The 19591-nt window shown below is 34.9% G+C and overlaps 2 protein-coding genes across 2 annotated transcripts in view; both read left to right on the top strand.

Annotated features, from left to right (window-relative positions):
• The window catches only part of LOC125858923 (uncharacterized protein At4g15545), a 954564-nt gene that overhangs the window by 486859 nt on the left and 448114 nt on the right, over nucleotides 1–19591 (top strand). The gene's annotated exons all lie outside the window — the stretch shown is intronic.
• Nucleotides 10946–15408, top strand: LOC125858767 (translocase of chloroplast 159, chloroplastic). The gene has a single exon (XM_049538576.1). It carries the CDS (start codon nucleotides 11188–11190, stop codon nucleotides 15268–15270), a length of 4083 nt encoding a protein of 1360 aa, XP_049394533.1. The 5' UTR covers nucleotides 10946–11187; the 3' UTR covers nucleotides 15271–15408.

The raw sequence follows: 19591 nt of genomic DNA on the forward strand, positions 1-19591 counted from the left end.
AATATATTCAAACCCCTGTTGTCCCAACACTAAAGTGTGATATGCTACGCAATCGATAAAACAAATTATACCACGATGATGAGCCCAACGCGTAGAACAACTTTCGTCAAGGACTTAAGTCGAGAAAATCTATACTTCACTTGATCCTTGAAATGGGTTTCTCTAATTTCTCTGGTTTTTAGCTTAAAAATGAAGAAAAATGTCGAAGGAGAAGATATATGTAACATTTCACCGACTTAGGGCCCCACCTCACGTGCCTGCTTGTGTAGTCCCACGAAATTGCGAATATCTCTCTATTCTGAAGTCGTATGAACAAACAGTTTGATGCGTTGGAAACTAGACTAGTAGACCTTCGATTTCATATCTTGTGGGGACCATAACTATTAATATATTGGGAGAAAAAGTCCGAGAGATTTGACTCAAATTTCAGACAAATCTTTAAAAAGGAATTTACGGTAACTTTCACCAACTTTTATTTTGCCACTTACCTAACTTCAAAACTTGAGATACAACACTTGAACACTTAAAATATCACATAACACATCATTTTTAATTTATTACTCACCCTCCTTGTCTTTCCACGAAGATACGAGTTAATTTAGACGTTTTGAAAAGTCGGGGTGTTACAAATATGAACTTCAAATCCAAGAATATTAGTTTATATATATATATATATATATTCAAGATTTTATGACTTTAAGTTTTCAATTCAAGTTCATATATATATATAATTTCTAAACTTAATTAGTTATATATTCAAGGTAATTAGTTCCAAGTTCAAGTCTAAGTTGAACTTCAAATTCTAAGTTCAAGTTCAAGTTCTAATTTCAAGTTCAAGTTCTAAGTTCAAGTTCAAATTCTAATTTCAAGTTCAAGTTCAAGTTCTAACTTCAAGTTCAAGTCTAAGTTCAACTTCAAGATATGCTTTGTTTGGTCTAATTAAGTTCAATTAGTTCAAGATCTACAAAGTTAAAGCTTAATTAATTAATCAACACTAATTAATTAAGTTTAAATTAAGTTCAAGTTCTACTTAATTAGTTGATCAAAATTAAGTTTATATTAATTCCTAATTAAGTCTTCAAGTTATTATAAATTAATTAAGTTTAATATAGTTGTAATTAATTTATATTAAGTTCAAATTAATTAAGGTCAATAAGATTTTCAAGTACTACAAAATTCTAATTAAATTAAAATAAAATCCAAGTTCTAATAATAAGAATAAAAATTAAGTTCTAATAAATTAAAGTCAACAACATTTCAAGTTCAATTCATATTCCTAATTAAGTTCAATTTATAGTAAATTCAAGTTATAATTTCAAATTCAAACTAGTATTAAAATCACAAATTCAATTAGTTATATATAACCTTCAAATTCTAAGTTCAATTAGTTCAAGTTCTAAATTCAAGTTACAATATAGTGTTGTATCTATTTTTTTAGATGTTGAGCTTCCTCGGTTGCCTAGCACGAAAAGTTCTAAAATTAGTTTAATATAAAATTCAAATCCAAGAATATTAGTTTATATATATATATATATATATATATATAATCGAGTTTTAAGAAGTTCAAGTTTTCAATTCAAATTCATATCTAGTTTCTAAACTTAATTACTTATATATTCAAGTTAATTAGTTAGTTCCAAGTTCAAGTTCTAATTTCAAGTTCAAGTCTAAGTTCAACTTCAAATTCTAAGTTCAAGTTCAAGTTCTAATTTCAAGTTCAAGTTCTAAGTTCAAGTTCAAGTTCAAATTCTAATTTCAAGTTCCAATAAAAATAAATAGAAGTGCTAGAATCCCAAATTCAAACTATTAGTAGTCCTAAAATCTCAATAATAATTCAAACTAGTCCTAAATTAAAAATTCAAACTACTCTTAAAATCACAAATTCAAACTAGTCCTAAAATCCCAAAATCTAACTAGTGCTAAAATCCTAAATTCAAACTAGCTACCTATTCCTAATCCCAAATTCAAACTATTAGTCCTAAAATCTCAATAATACTTCAAACTAATGTTACAATTCCAAAATCAAACTAATTAACTCAAGAAATATCGAAATTCAAACAAATCCTAAGATACCCTAATTCAAACTAACCCTAACATTAAAATTTTCAATTCACAATCAAGAAACACAAACTAACAATCAAATAATCCCTAATTCAAACTAACAATCAATTAAACTTAGAACAATATTCAATAAAAAACAAGTTCAATACTAATTAACAAAATCAAAAACCCTAAATCATTCACTTACTAATTAACTAACAATGAATTAAACTAACAATCAATAAAAAAGAAATTCAATGAACTAATTAACAAATTCAATACTCAAATTGAAAGAAATTAAAAATGGAACTATAAACCCTAACCTTTAATTAAAGGAAAAGGGCAGTGGGTCGGGGTAGGGATCGGCGGTTGGCAGCGTGGGTAGCGGCGACGGGCAGCATGGGCAGGGGAGCCAGCGTCACTTCGTCGGCTGAGAGGAAGAGGGACGGAGAGAAGAGAGAAATAAGAGAGATGGAGAAATGGGGAAAGTCCCCTCTGCACTAGCAGATATTTTAAAGAAAGCGACGGACAACGTCTTTATGTCCGTCGCTTTTTTTAAAAATGTTTGACCAACATTTTGACCAAAAAGCGACGGACTAAGGGACACCGTCCGTTGCTTTCTTAAAATATTTGACCAAAAAGCGACGGACATAAAGATGCATTCCGTCGCTTATTTAAAAAAATAATTAAAGAATTTAAATTAATAAAAAGCGATAGAAGGTATGGATTTTTTTAAATTAATAAATAATTATTTTTAATGCGACGGACTACGTCGCTATCTATATAAAATAATTAATTATTCATTATATATATATATTTGGCGCAAAAATTCGCGAAAAGAAGCAACGGACTAAGCGATGCCGTCCGTCACTTTTTCAAAAAAAATTAAAAAAATTATTTTTATTAAAAAGCGACGGACAGTGTGGCTAATGACGTCGCTTTTTGGAGCGACACCGTCCGTCGCTTTTACTTCTGTCGATATTTAGCTATTTTTTAGTAGTACCACATCGGCGACTCACCAAACCTCCTTGGCGAGGGTTCCAAGATTGCCAACTGGCCCAAGGAGCTATGAAGGGGAAAAATGCTCATTAGGCGAGCTGAAGACCATTGGCGAATTGCCAAATGAATTGGGCGATGGTCCCCAGACCTCCCAAAGTTCCAGTAGTTTTGCAGTGAAGGCAAGGAATAAGATTCCTCGCCGAGTACATTGGGCGCATCACCGAGCCATTTGGCGATCCCGACTTGGCTCGCCCATTTTCGGGTCACTTTTGGGCCTATCTATGTAATAATGCCTAACACTATAAATATGTGTTTAGGGTTTTATTTTAGAGTTAGACTGATTTTGAATATTGTGGTTGTAAACCTAAACTCCTTATGTGAGTGTTTGAAAGCTTGGTAAAGCTTTTGTTGAACCTTGTTTAGAAACGGGGGTTGCTTGGGATATCGATTCCCTTGAGGTCTTCGTAAGAGTTAGGTGCTTCTTGTTGGATTAACGAAGTGAGGTCTTTGGGTTTAACATACCCATAGGTTGCTCTTTGTTTCCTCTTGTTGTGTCTGTCTATTTATCCGGATTAGGTGCTTGTTAGGATCTAGATTGGAGGTTATTGGATTTAATACATCATTTAGTTGCCAATTGTTTCTTATCTTGTATCTCTTCTTCTATCTTTCTTTTGTTTCTGCTGTTGTTTGTGATTCTTCTTGTGAGAATCGTATCACACACCCTTCTTGAGTAAGGTCAAAATAGGAGATGATGTCAACAAGGTTTTGAGCTTTTGAAAGCTCTCCTCACAATCATCAGAACACATGAAGTTCACACTTTGTTGAGTCAGTCTAGTCAAAGGGGATGAAATGGTAGAGAAACTCTGAACAAATCATCAATAATAGCCCGCAAGTCCGGCAAAACTCCGGATCTCAGTAACTGATGTAGGTCTAGTCCAACCCCTCACTACCTCAATCTTGGCTGGGTCTATCCGAATACCCTACTTAGACGCCACATGTCCCAAAAATGCCACAAAATCAAGCCAAAACTCATTCTTTGAGAACTTGACATAAAGTTTCTCTTCCCTCAATCTCTGGAGTACAATCCTCAAATACCAATCGTGATCCTCCTTAGTATTGGAGTACACCAATATGTTGTCAATGAACACTATCACAAAGGAATCCTGATAAGATCGGAACACCGTGCTCATTAACTCCATGAATACTGCAGGGGATTAGTCAAATCAAAAGACATCTCAAGAAACTCATAGTTCCCATAATGAGTCCTGAACGTTATCTTAGGGATATCTGATGCCTTAATCTTCAGATAGTGATAACCAGATCACAAATCAATCTTGGAGAACAAAGGTTCACCCTGAAGATGATCAAACAAATCATTAATACGAGGAAGAGGATACTTGTTCGTCACTGTCACTTTGTTCAACTGTCGATACACACCATCATGGATCCATCCTACTTCCTAAAAACAACACATAAGCATCCCATGGAGAAATGTTAGGGCGAATAAACCCCTTACTCAAAAAAACATGTAACTGATCCTTCAATTCATTCAACTTAGTTGAAGACATATGATAAGGAGGAATAGAGATGGGCTTGGTGCCTAGCTCTAAGTCAATATCAAAATTAATATCCCTATTCGAAGGAACACCTCGAAAATCAATATGAAACACATCTAAAAACTCTCGAACCATATACACAAAATCCATGAGAGATGGCTCAACATTATTATCTCGAATGAAAACCAAGTAGGACAAACACCCTCTATCAACCAATCTTTGAGCTTTAATGAAGGAGATAACTTTGATAGGGTAAGAACCACTAACATCCATCCACTCAACTTTTGGGACACTCGACATCGCTAAGTTACAGCCTTAGCATAATAATCAGGAATCACATGATGCAGAGAGAGCCAATCCATACCCAAGATTATATCAAATTCTACCATCCCAAAAATCAAGTCTACCCAAGTATCATACTTGGCCAAAGAAATAAGACAGGATTGATACACTCGATCCACCACTAAATATTCACCCACTGGTGTAGAAACATGAATAGGCACATGCATGCAATCAGACTACATATGAAACCTAGTAACAAAATAGGTAGACACATATGAGAAAGTAGATCCCGCATCAAACAATACAAACGAGGTCGATGGAAAACTGGGATGATATGTGTGACCACAACATCAAAAATCTTTGTCATAGGCCTCCCTAGAAAAGCATAACATCGGCCCTCATAGCCACCTATAGTCTGAGTAGAACCTCTACCTCTACCCTGCGGAGCTAGAGTATCCCTACTAGTAGTCCTGCCACCTCTACCAGTTTGAACTCTGCCTCGACCCCTGGCCGGAGGCGCTGCATCCCTAGCTGGAGCAGTTGAATAAGAATGCCAAGGTTTTGAATGAGTCTGAAGAGGACATTGTCACATCATATGACCTGGATCCTTACAAGTATAACAAGATCTCGACACAGATAAGTGTTATTGCGAACCAGACAAACTACCATGGCCACTTCGGCCAGAACCATATGACCCTCGAGCTAACTGCGCACTCTCAGCTGCTTGCATAAAAGAAGGAACCGGTCCACAACACTGAAAAGAACTACTACCTCTATGTGAACCTCTGCCTCCAAGTGAGGCATCGGAAAACTGACCGGAAGAATGGGCCATCTTGGGATCCCCAAACTTCTCTAAAATTATTAACTCTACTCCTTAGCGGTGCTCACAATGGACTGGAAGGAAGCCCCCTCACTAGCTACCCTGAACACAGGATCCAACGGAGAAAGTTAACCCTCTCACAAACCCGTGAACTCTCTCTAATTGAGATGAACTCTAATTATAGAAATTGAAAAACAACTATAAAAAGAATAAGATAAAACATAGGAAGAATATTCAGTCGTTATTGCACCCACACAAGTTGGTGCTGGTATCAATCATACCCAACTTGGGAAAGAGCCGCTCAAATGAAGCACGTGACAATGACTTAGTGAGTATGTTAGCGTGCAACAAATAAGTGTTTGACTTCAATATCTTTGTTTTGCACCTGATCCCGCACAAAATGAAAGTCTATGGCACCATGCTTCATCCGACTATAATAAACAGAATTGGCACAAATATATGTACAATTTTGGTACATAATTTTTATACGTTTTTAAGTGGAAACACATAACATTACCTTATTTTCGAGGAGTATTCATCGAATACAAGCATGATGAGTACACTAATATTAATCTTCGAAATTGCTTGCTTTTGATTACTTATTAGATTGCGTGCGAGTAGCTAGTTAGTTCTCCACTAGGAAATATCTGGCGGTGGGTCAGGATAGTGACAGATACTATTTAGATTTTTCAATCAATTTATATAAGCTTACATATGTGAATATTCTTTCTCATTATTTTAAAAGAACACGGTTACATATAATCTATGAATCAATGTACAAAAGTGTTAATTGTCTCTCATACTGTCTAAAAGACTTCATGCCTGAATTGTATACTATACTCATCACGAAGAGTCACAACCACTCCCGATTTGGATCTGCGGTATTAATTTGAGAAAATCATTTGGTCTTTAATTAATCTAGAGCAATTGGTTTACCTGTATCACACAAATATCCATCACTTAAGTCAGACTAAAGTACCCTTGCAGGAAAATCCACTTCTGAGATGAAGAGAATCCCAAAATATATATGCTCTTTTCAGGATTGAAGTCCCTTGCTCTAACCAGCTGAGCTGCGATTGGTAGTATAGAGGAAGACTCAAACAAATCAACAGTTCCTTGGCATTCGGCGATTGGTAGTATAGAGGAAGACTCAAACAAATCAACAGTTACACTATGTGGTACATGTAAACAACAAGTAAATATTTCAAAGCATCTAATCATTTATCCCCACTTGGGAAGGTAAGTACTAACCACTATCCATTGTTAAACATTTTTCCCCATCAACTACAAAAAAGTATACTCATAGAATCAATTTTGATAATGACAACATGAAATATTTGTCAAATTAAACAACGCAAGTTGGACTGCTTTTTGAAAGAAACTAAATTGAGAGAACAATAGAGTTCTTAATTAAGATAATAGTTATTTGATATGAATCACATGAAGTAACAAAAATAAAGGTATAAAAGAAACTTACTATTTCATTTTGATTTAAATATCAAATCAAATCATTTGTGTTGTATTTTTAAATTTATAAACCAAATCAAACGAATAAAACTCAGATTTTTCAACCTCAAATTTTGTGATTTTTTTTTGGGTTTTTTCGGGTAAAACTTTTTTGCATAACTTAAAAGTATGATATGCATGTGTAAATAAAACCAAATTTTACATGTTTCATCCATTGCAAACTCTTTAGTACTGACCAACTTAGCTATCAGATTATAAGTAGTGATGATTCAATAGTAAATGTCCTTATAAATTTTGGATAAGATTAAAAAAATTGGGAAGAAAAAGTAGAATCTCCTCCTTCCCAGTAGAATATGTTTTTGACAGATTGGGATAAAATTTACACGATATAGGGTTCGATTTGTTTTATTTTCTTTTAAAAATTAACTAACAATAAAATAATAATTAAATATTAAATATTTGAAAATTCAAAGAACATATTTTGTATTTTTTTCTCTCTTTCCTTGCAAATCAAAAAATAAAAATATTATCAGTCAAATCTTTAAATTTTCTTACAACAATGTTTTAAAAATTCGTTATACAACTATATACAAAGTTTTGATTTTTTTATGACAAGGTTTAAAAATTATCCTTTCTTGATTTGTCAAAATGGACAGTAATTAGGGACAACTAAAAAAAGAAATGCAGACAAGTAATTAGGGACAAAGAGAGTAGTATATAAGACTATACAAAATTATAAGAGGTGTTTATATACTCATATACAATACTAACTATACAATATTATTTATATACTCATACACAATACTATACACTACTATACAAAATTTGACTTCGTCTTCTTCCTTGAATTCAAACATTAGAACAATCCAAAACAACTCAAAAGTTATACCAAATCATCCTAAATTTCAGATTCATAGGGTAATTAATGGTAGGAAAGTCGCCACAATATTGCCTTTAGCTGCAATTAGGGGTGTCAAATGAACGGGTCGAGTTGAAATTGAAGATATTAAAATGGGTTGAAATAGAAATTGGGTTTAGTCTTGACCTGCCCAAGTTTAATTTGGGCACAAATGAGCTTAAAAATAGGTTGGGTCTTTGACCCCCCAATTTGACCCGCATAATCTCAATAATTTTAATATATTGTTATTTAAGTTTTATAGCCACAATTTGAATTTCAACGCAAGAAAAATTAAAAAAAGAAGTTACAAATGGATAGATAAATCCTAAAAGATATAAAATAGATAGTAATTCATACTTTCAATACACAAATATTCATTACATCAATGCAAATAAAGAGTCATAAAACGGGTTAAAATTGGAGATTAAATTTTGCCCAATCGAGGATTCTCTTTAAAGGGGTTAAAGCTTGATTGGGTTAAGATTGAACCAAATTTAAATTATCTTGAGCCCAACCCTCAAAATTATGAACTGGTTACCTATATTTGGGCTCATTTTTGACACCCTTAGCTGCAACTCAACAGTCGTAAAGAAAACTCGGTGGTTGATAATCTTCTATGTCGAAGATGAACGGTTGCCACAATATGCTGCCACGAATTACGTTTAGTTCGGCGATATTTTTAATTTTAATTTTGATATTTTGCAGTATGATTGTTCGGTAACCATAGTTTGTGTGACTTCAACTTACATATATTGAGATAATAAAAAAAATATAACTTTAATTTTTTTTATAACATCTCCATCATATTAGACTAAAACTATCTTTGTTAAATAACTTCATAAAAAAAATATTTCAATAACCATCTAAAATCTAACTTGGCATATGTAGCTCCATGAGATCTAAAATACTTTTCAAATAACTTATTCCACTTCTCCAATTGTAGTGAAAATGGCTTCTGGATCACTTTGCAAAAGAAATAGTAGGAGCATATGTATTCTAACTTCTAATTCCAACTTCCAATTCAACTCTGGAGATAGATATTATTTTAGTAAATTGGTGATATATGCCATATTCGATGGCTCAAATATAATATGTAATCAAACTTTTGCAAAAGACTTATTTATTTCATATGTCAAAAGTTTGGTTTATTTATGTCATTTTTGTTTGAAAAAAAGTTCATTCATGTCATTATTTTAACTAAAAATAATTTCCGTTGCAAAATATTTTTTTTACACGTGGTCAATTATGATTCGGCCACATCACTAATTAAATTATTTTTTTAAAAGAAGAAAGACTCAATTTTTTCATCAAACTTTGTCAAAAGGCTCATTTAGGTCATCCGTTAAAAGCTTGGCTTATTTATGCCATTTAAGTTTACAAATAATGAAAGAAAATGACATAAATAGTCCCTTAACTATAGGAGTAGGTCTAAAATGATCCCTTAACTATACACTTAACGAATTTAGTCCTTTAACTATTCAAAAACTTATCATTTTTGGTCCCTTAACTATACACTTACCGGTTTTAGTCTCTTAACTATAAACTTACCAATTTTAGTCCTTTAAGTATTCAAAAACTTATCAGGTTTGATCTTTGTCCATTTTCTTAATACAAATAGATTATGTTTATATTAACGGAATCCATGCCTCAGAAAATTAAATCTTTTAGCAATTTTTTATATTGTTTCTCTCTCCGCTACTTTTTCTTCAAATTAACCTTGTGCGAAGAACCTTAACCTCAATGATTTAAAATAAAATTAACGAGGAAAAAAAATATAAGTCATAATTTTATTCAACATATAAAACGAAGCATGTTGTTGCTACTAATGACTTGAATATGCTAAAATTTATTATAAAAAAAATTATTCCCAGTTAAATTCAAAGTTTGTACTCCAACGACTTCATTGAACGGAATTTGTTTAATTTTCCAGAAATTGAAATTTATAAAATGGTAGATTTGTAATTTTTTAAATAAATCAATTTTATTATTCTATTCATTTTATTTTACCTAAAGAAATTAGAGTAAATAAAATAAAATCCGCACTGATTAGCATATTCAAGTGCGGATTCAAGTCATTAACAACAATTATATGCTTAATTTTATTCTCCATTGAATAAAATTAGGACTTATATCTTGTTTCCTCATTAATTTTATTTTGAATCGTTGACGTTATTGTTCTTTTCATAAGAGTAGTTTGAAGATAAAAGGGTGGGGATAGAGAAACAACTTAAAAAATGGGTTAAAGATTTAATTTTACAAAGATTTTCATTAATATAAACTTAAGCTATTTGTATTTAAAAAATAGACAAAGACCAAACCTGATAAATTTTTGAATACTTAAAGGACTAAAATTGGTAAGTTTATAGTTAAAGGACCAAAGCTGATATTTTTGAATAATTAAAGGACTAAATCAGTTATGTGTATAGTTAAGAGACAATTTTAGACCTATTCCTATAGTTAAGGGACTATTTATGTCATTTTCTCTAAATAATGACATGATTGAACCTTTTCTTAAACGGAAGCCAAACTTTTAACGGTGGCATAAATGAGATTTTTGTCAAAGTCCAATGACAAATTTGAGTTTTTCCTTTAGATATAATATATATATATATATATATAAATTCTACATATTACTATAGAATACTGTAATAAATACCAATTTTTTAAAAAACGTATACCAAATATCATAATATACATATTGCAATATAAAAAATATTTAATTTCAATATGATATTCCGTATAACCATACCATACTATTCCCACCTAAATCGAAGTATAGTTGAAAAAAAAAGGAAGGAATATTATACATAGAGTAGAGGCATGTCAAATAAAATAAAAAAAGAAATACTACAAGAGAAGGTTTGAAAGAAAGACAAAAAGAGGTCGAAGAGCCTTATCGCCATGGTTTATGTTTATGTGACCTTCTCTAACCATTACACCAACCAAGAAAATTACAGCCCCTATCAATCATGAGCTCATTCACCAACAACAAACATAAAGCACCAATCTTGAAAAAACCCAAAAAGCAAACCCTACCCTAAACCCCCCTTTTCCCTGTTTTTTGTGTTCTTCTGTGTGTTTTTATATTGGGGGACTTAAAGAAATACTCTATTGTTCTTGTCAGCATGGACTCAAAGATTTATGGTGTTCCACTTTCTACAACACAAGGGAGCCCACCTGCAAATGTCCCTCTTTTCACTTCAACAGGTATTAGAGCTCCTATTACTATTGATGATTCTGACTTTGAATACTCTATCTCTGCTAATGGACAAAAAAATAGTAGTAGTAGTTATTATGGTAGTGACTCTGAAGGTTTTGTTAGTGGTGAGGAGGATGAGTTTGAAACTGCTTCTGAAAGGTTATTTCTGTCTGACCCAGATGAGCAAAATCTTGAAAAAACTCATTTTGGTAATCAGTTTGTTGTTTCTAGACCATTTGTGAAAAACCCAGATGAAGAAATTGTTGAAAGAGGTAGTAGTGTGGGGGATTATGATGATTCTAGGTCTTCTTTAACTGACCCGTATGCAGAAGATGAATATAGGGATAGGCCTTTTGTTGTAGATAGGGAAATTGATGAAGGACATGGTGAATTTAGTGATAGTCCTTTTGTTGTGGATGAGCTAGCTACAGGGGCATCGATGAATGGGTCTGATAAAGATATTTCCCTTGAGGGAACTAGAGTTGGTGATAGTGCAATTCGAGGCATTCCAATTGCGCAGTTGTCGTGGGATAGTGAAGATGATGAGTACTTGAGTACTGGTGTTCTAGAAGACAATGATGTTTCAGGTGTCTTTAGAATTCCGAATGCAGTGGTGTTGGATAGGTTAGATAGTGCTCCAAAAGTTAGAATCTCAGATGTTTCGGATTATGAATCAGAGTCTGAGAATGCGATACAATCTGGGATGGAAGAGGACTTGATCTTTACAAAAAATGTTGAGATGGTTTTGGGTTCCGACAGTAAAGAAGAGGATAAAGTTGAAGTTGACACTGTTCAGAATTTCATAACGGAGGGAGGTGCGGCCAATGATACTTTAGAAGGAGGAAAAGATTTGTATCAGGTTGCAAGTAAAGAATCTACTTTGTTGGGACAAGAGTTGGACAATGATGAAGAGCTTTTTGCAGAAGAAAGCCAAATTCTTGATAGTAGTGTAGAGGCAAAAAGTGCAGATTCGTCTCGTGATGTTAAGCCTTCTGATACTGCTTACTCCATCCCAAGGGAAGAAAATAGAGTATCAAAATTTAGAGCTGATGAATTGAACTCTGGAAACATCATCTTACTTACTGGATCTTCTGGGGACAGTCAGAAATCAGAAAGTAAGGAGGATGGGGTTTATCAAGGAAGTGATTGTCAGGATATTGCCACTAGAACTGAAACCGAATCTTATCATGAACCCATCAAGGATAGTGAAGCTGAGAGCTTGGAGTGCACTGATATTTCAGTACCATCAACAGCTGAAGAACAAGTATATTCTTCATCAGATGTAACTTTGTCCTCCAGAGCTGAAGATGATCTACCTAAGTTATCAGATAAAGCACAACACAGGGAGGCTTGTTTAAATCCAGACTTAGAAGCCAACTGCAATGACATTGATACAGTCAAATTGTTCAAAAATGAAGAAGTTCCATTCTTACATGAAAATGATGAAAGTTTGATCTTTGATGGATCCGGTGGTATGAAACTTATCATTGATCAGTTGGACCAACAAATAGCCACTGCCGACTACGATGGAGAGGTTTCTGAGGGTCATTTACGAAAGGTTGATGGTGAGATAGTGACTGACTCAGATGAAGAGGTAGATACAGATGAAGAAAGTGAAGATAATGAGATGTTTGATGCAGAAGCACTGGCTGCGTTGTTGAGGGCTGCTACCGGTGTTGGGCCTGAAGGTAGAAATGTTTCAATTCCGTCAGCTGATGGTACACGGGTTTTTTCTCTGGAGCTTCCCGGTAACTTGGGATCCACATTTCACTCGTTTAGACCTGGTCAGCCAACCAGTGCAGATAAGTTTCCCCTATCTGAGAATAAGACAAAAGGTATATCAGAAGGGATATTGAGTGAAGAAGAAAAGAAGAAGCTTGAGAAATTACAACAGTTAAGAGTAAAATTCTTGCGGCTCATCCACAAACTAAACCGGTCTCCTGAAGATTCCATAGCTGCACAGGTCTTGTACCGGTTAGTTCGCGCTGCAGGGAAGTCAGCCTCTCAAGTATCAAGCCTTGACTCTGCCCAGAAGTTAGCTATGGAGTTAGAAGCAGAGGATACAGACAGTTTGAATTTTTCTCTGACTATCCTGGTTATTGGTAAAACAGGAGTTGGTAAGAGTGCAACAATAAACTCTATCTTTGGTGAAGCCAAATCAATGGTAGATGCATTTGTACCTGCAACTACCAATGTGAAGGAGATAATTGGACAACTGGATGGAGTTACATTGAACATCTTGGATACTCCTGGTTTCAGATCTTCCCTGACGGAGCAATCCATTAATCGAAGAACTTTGTTGTCCATAAAGAAATATATGAAGAAATACAGTCCTGATGTAGTCCTCTATGTCGACCGCATTGACACACAGTCTAGAGATCTTGGTGATCTACCATTATTGAAGTCCATCAGTAGTTATCTTGGTCCATCAATATGGAGTAATGCCATAGTTACCCTGACACATGCTGCTTCAAGTCCTCCAGATGGACCCTCGGGGTATCCTGTAAGCTATGAAATGTTTGTTGCTCAGTGCTCCCGTATCATTCAACAGTTAATTGACCACTCCATAGGTGATCCACACACGATGAATGCTGGGTTGATGAGTCGTCCATTTGCTCTTGTTGAAAACCACCCAGTCAGTCCAAAGAATGACAAAGGAGAAATATTGCTTCCAAATGGAGAAAATTGGAGATCACAGCTTCTGCTTCTGTGTTACTCAATAAAGATTTTATCAGAAGTAGATTCCATCATGAAAGATCAAGATCTTAATGACCACAGAAAGCTTTTTGGCTTCCCCAAGCGGTCACTCCCATTACCATACTTTTTATCTTCACTGTTACAATCAAATGTTCATCCTAAAGTCTCTAACAATCAAGTTGGTGAGGATATGGACTCAGACATTGATCTGGCATATTCATCTGATTCCGACCAAGAAGTTGATGATTACGATGACCTTCCACCTTTCAGACCTTTGAGGAAATCTCAAATTGCTAAGCTAAGCAAGGAGCAGAAGAGAGCATATTTTGACGAGTACGATTACCGTGTGAAGCTGCTTCAGAAGAAACAATGGAGGGAGGAGTTAAAAAGGCTTTGGGACATGAAGAAGAAAGGCAAGGCAGAGATAGGTGATTACATGGAAGAAGGTGCTGACCAGGAAACAGGGAGCCAAGCAGGAGTAGCAATCCCTTTACCTGACATGGTGCTCCCAAATTCTTTTGACGGGGACAACCCAACTTACAGATACCGGTATTTAGAACCTTCGTCTCAACTTCTTGCCAGGCCTGTTATGGACTCCCAGAGCTGGGACCATGATTGTGGATATGATGGTGTGAGCATTGAGGATCACCTCGCCATTGCTGGTCAGTTTCCTGCAGTAATAGTTCTTCAGCTCACAAAAGACAAGAAAGAGTTCAACATCCACTTGGATTCATCTGTTTCAGCAAAGACGGGGAAGAAAGGATCAAGTATGGTAGGGTTCGACATTCAAACTGTAGGAAAGCAACTTGCCTATATTTTGAAGGGAGAAACAAAAGTGAAAAATCTGAAAACGAATAAAACAGCTGCAGGGGTATCCATTACTTTCTTGGGCGACAATTTAGTGACAGGATTGAAATTGGAGGACCAATTTTCCATTGGTAAACAGTTAGTTGTGGTGGGAAGTACTGGCACCATCATGTCTCAGGGTAATGCAGCATATGGAGCCAACTTAGAGTTGCGTCTGAGAGAGAAAGATTACCCTGTTGGACAGGACCAAAGTTCACTCGGCCTTTCTTTGATGAAATGGAGAAATGATCTCATATGGGGATGCAATCTGCAATCTCAGTTCTCTGTTGGAAGGAATTCCAAGATTGCTGTTAGGGCCGGATTAAACAGCAAGAAAAGCGGGCAAATCACAGTTAAGACAAGCACTTCAGATCAACTACAGATTGCTATTTTAGGACTTCTGCCAATTGCTAGAGCAATAATGATGACCCTTTTTCCTCAGACAAGTGGAAAGAACTTAATGTAGTTGTTGTATCTTAGACAAATGCCAGTTGCACCTCCATTTTAAAAAAAAAGTTTGTAGTGGTAGTTTTCTTGTATTTGTCCATTTAATCTCTGAAGTTCTCAATAGAATTACTGCCTTTCTAATCATGAGTTATACTTATGGTACATGCCATCAAAATGTTGTAGGATTTTGTGTTCTGGTAAGGAGTTGTCGCGTCTGCGTTTGGAGGACCATATGTGATCAAAATGCTAACAACGAGGGCATATTTCTTCCACAGCTTAGATGGTGGATAAATATAAACAATTTTTCGAAGTACATGGATAAATTTGACCCTTTACATACACACAACAGTAATAAAAAAAAATTCTCTACATCCAAATATTCTATCCATCACTTGCTACAGGTGATGGTGAAGTTGCTAAAAATTCTGAGTTGTGTAAGGCCAATTTTGTTGGACGGGGCAATGATGAACATGGGCGGCTAACAACAGATAAATATACCGATTTGCAAGCTGAAAAGTACAGCGATGTAGAAGATAATGAAGCTAGATATTGGACTTTAGTTGCACATAAAAATTCAGCCGGTAGTCATATAGGTTTCCCGACTAGTCAAGGTAATTCTCCAGGTCGTGAAAGGATGAGAAGGCCAATACATGGGCAGAACATGCTGAAGATGAAGAATATCAAAATGATGGTAGCGGAAGAGAAAGCTTACATGAGAATAGTTCACCAATTTTGGGCAGTAATCTCAACCATAATGCACCAATTTTTGTGCCTAAGAGTAGTGGAAAAATCACAAGTATGGTGGATACTCCAATTGGTATCAATCATCAGCATAAAGGGTGTGGTACCACGACAGTCAATAAGTCTGGAAAACAATTGATGGAATTCTACGGGGCAGCAGCTAGCTCAAGGGAATTTGGAACAACAAGAAAGTGTGATTGCAAAGAAGAATGAGTCAGGCGCCTTAGCTGCAGGACTTAGTCCAACTAACGCTTATGCTATTGATTTGGGTGAGGATTTTCTTAATGAGGATGAGGAAGATAATATATTAGACATATGCTTTGATAAAGTAGCTAGGGATGTAGATATATCACCTAGGGAACAAAGAAGCGGAAGCAACAAAAGTAAAATAGAAGACATATGGAAGATAACATAGTTGAGATGGTAAAATGACTAGGGAGTTTGTTCCAACGCACCTTCCGATGCGACTAGCAAAGCAGAATCATATGACAATGTCAATAGCTTCAATACAATCCAACAAATCTAAGAAGAAATGATGAACTATCAATTGTTGTTGGACATATTTGAAGAAGAAGACAAGAGAAAAATACTTCAGGTTACTTTAGATGGACAATCTATCTTCTAAAATTTATACATTTATAAAAGAAAGTTTGAGTTTGAAAACTCAACTTTCTTCTTGGCTAACATATTTTTGCATTTTCTAAGAATTCTCATTTGTAATATCATCCGAGAGTGTATTATTATAAACTCTATGTTAATCATAAAATACCTAGTTCTCTCTAGCTCTTATTTTCTTCACGCTTATTAATTAGTGGAGGTTCGTTATTTCATTTGGATAGATAAGGTCAGACCTAGTCCCCCCTTGCTTGTACTTATCCATGAGGGGTTTTTTTTTTTTTTTTTTTTTTTAAAAATAAATTGCCTCTAGACACTCTGTCTGGTGGTAGGTAATTGTATTGCGTGATGCACAAGATGATGGTGTATAAATACAAGTATTACTGAAACATGTTCCTCTGTATTACTATTATCCACTTTTGGTTTGCACGTGGCTTTTAAAAGCTATTTCACTCCACTGGAAATAGCAGTAGACTCTTTAAATGTTATATCTTTGCTAAAACACAGGAATCTAATATATTGATCCTTCCAGGAACTAAACAAGATCATTGTAGTGCCTCATATGTTTGCATTGCCTTGCCTACGGGCAGACAAAGTTTATTAAACACTCCTTCCGCCTTTATGAGTTTATTAGATAATCCCATAAAGGGAAAAATGATCATATCACACAACATGTTCCAAGAGTACCCGCTAGACGTGACAAGTATGAATCGTGACTTATAACAACACATTCTGATTTCCAATCCAGGTAGGGAAGGGTAGAGGTCAGATTACGACTAGAATTGAGTGTTACATGAGAGATTATGGTGTATCGACAAAAAAGAGGCAATTGTAAAATTTCAAAAAATGACTGAGATATCATGGAAGGATTTTATTGAAGGAATTCTACGAAATCTCTTCAAAGATTCTCACTCATTCTCACTCTTGCTCGCATAATTTATGTATCAAGTTTCTTTTAGCTAGACAAATCTGAAAATGGTGTGAAAGAATAGTCTTCAGCAGTTCCAATTTTCGCCACAAGGAAATGAATTGTCAAATAATAATGTGTAAATGTCAGAATAAGCACAAGACTAGACATCAAAATGTAAAAGCTAACCACTACACCAAAAATATCTTTAGCAGCAACTAATTAACAACAATAACTTAATTATCACTAAATATGTCCCTGAAGTCTCTAGCAACATCAAAATCCAACTATTGCTGGTAAAAACTTTAGTACTCTTTATTAATGTCATATTTATTGCCGCCAAAATTTGTTTTTTATTGTAGTTAACTCCCAAAAATCTACAGACTCGATAATTCTCAACCTTTTTCTTGTGGGTCCATCTAATATCGTCCCGACCCAAAAATACAAGTCGTGATGACACCTATGTTCCCAACCAATAGGTAGACAAATTTAATATTAACTAGTTCAATTCAATATATAAAGTAGAAAAGTAAGTGACAAACAAAATATCCCAAACACTAAGTCTTTTAAAATGAAATGTGGGAAAACGGAAATACCACCCAAGATTGGTGTTATAAATACAAGAGCTTCTACAATATGATAGAAGTCTGAAACTGGAATGACAAGTCTAAATGTAAGCAAATTTGTGTACACACATACTAAATTATTCCATTATATATGACGTGCACGTTGTGGTTCTTAATTTCCTAATCCGGAAAATGGAAGGAGAAGCTCTGAGGAAACACATCAACTTTTTGATGATTTTGCTCTCCTCTCTGGAATCAATGGCTTTTTTCTGCTCAATGCACATCCTTACCAAAGATGGAACGCAAGCAAACAATAGCTTTGTAAAAAACAATTCAGTTTTTGAGCACTCATAACAATTGATCGCGACATACTTGAGTTTGTTGAGTCGTAGGTCCAAGCAAGTAATCGGTCTGTCAAGGTATTTCAAAACCGCTTCAGCATTGTCGCCAGAAGCACATACCTAATGGTATAAAACAAATATTGAATCAGTTAAAACTTCTCGTGCTTACATAAACATACCACATAAACCTATCTTACTAAGTGGATGCGTTCCATATCATGTTAAAGGTTCACGGAATACATTATATCCCAGGACAAAAAACTTAGAGAGGAGTGGAACCGGTATTCAAATTGGCAGTCACAGCTATAAAGTACACATATCAAGTTATGATCACATTATAATTTTCCATTACTTACCGAAATCTGAAGTATGCTCAAATTGGGGCAACTCTCAATCAACTGTAGAGAGCAAGTAGTCTGATGCAGTTTTCTCAAGTCTATTCCTAATGACAGCTTTTGCAAGCTCGCAAAAGGACCCCACTTAGAAATTGTGTCAGCCGTCAAAAGCTTCAGAGCAACAAAAATTAGAATAACATGTATACATATCCTATAAGATATACAAGTATAATAAGATGTCAAATGCTTACCTCAAGGCAACTTAAACCCATATGGAGAAACTCAAGTGTAGTTGTGACGCTTAAAAGAAGCTTTTCCAAAGTTGATCTTTCGTCCTGTTTTGGATTTGGATTGCATTCCAGTACTTTGTCTATTTCAAGTTGTAACTTTCTCAATCCTTTGCAGTTCATAAAGAGATTTAGATCAAGATAGGGACACCCATGTACAACCAAGTGTTCCAATTGTGATGAGACAATAATGTTCAGGTATTGAGTGCCACGACAGTCCACCAAGGCTAAATTGACTAGAAGGGGGCAATCGATAACATAAAACTCAGTGGTTGGTACAAAGGTTATCCTTTGCAGACGAAGGTTTATTAGATGCTGGAAAGCAACAAAGGATTTTGGTGGTTTGAACAAACACTTGAAGATTTCCAAATGTGTCAAGGTTGGACAATTAAGTACACAGGACGGCACTTTATAAGTGCGATTATCTGGCATGTAAAGGCATAACTCCTTGACACCTTTTCTAGTGACATAAACCAACCATCTATCAGTATGTGCATATGAAGACGAACGTACTGATTCTACAAGATGAAACTTCTCAATATCTCCAA

Source organism: Solanum stenotomum, chromosome 1 (assembly GCF_019186545.1).
Source record: "Solanum stenotomum isolate F172 chromosome 1, ASM1918654v1, whole genome shotgun sequence".
Lineage (NCBI taxonomy): Eukaryota > Viridiplantae > Streptophyta > Magnoliopsida > Solanales > Solanaceae > Solanum > Solanum stenotomum.

Excerpts from the sequence above, each read along its gene's own strand:
- LOC125858767 (XM_049538576.1), top strand. The coding sequence starts at position 11,188 with ATGGACTCAAAGATTTATGGTGTTCCACTTTCTACAACACAAGGGAGC.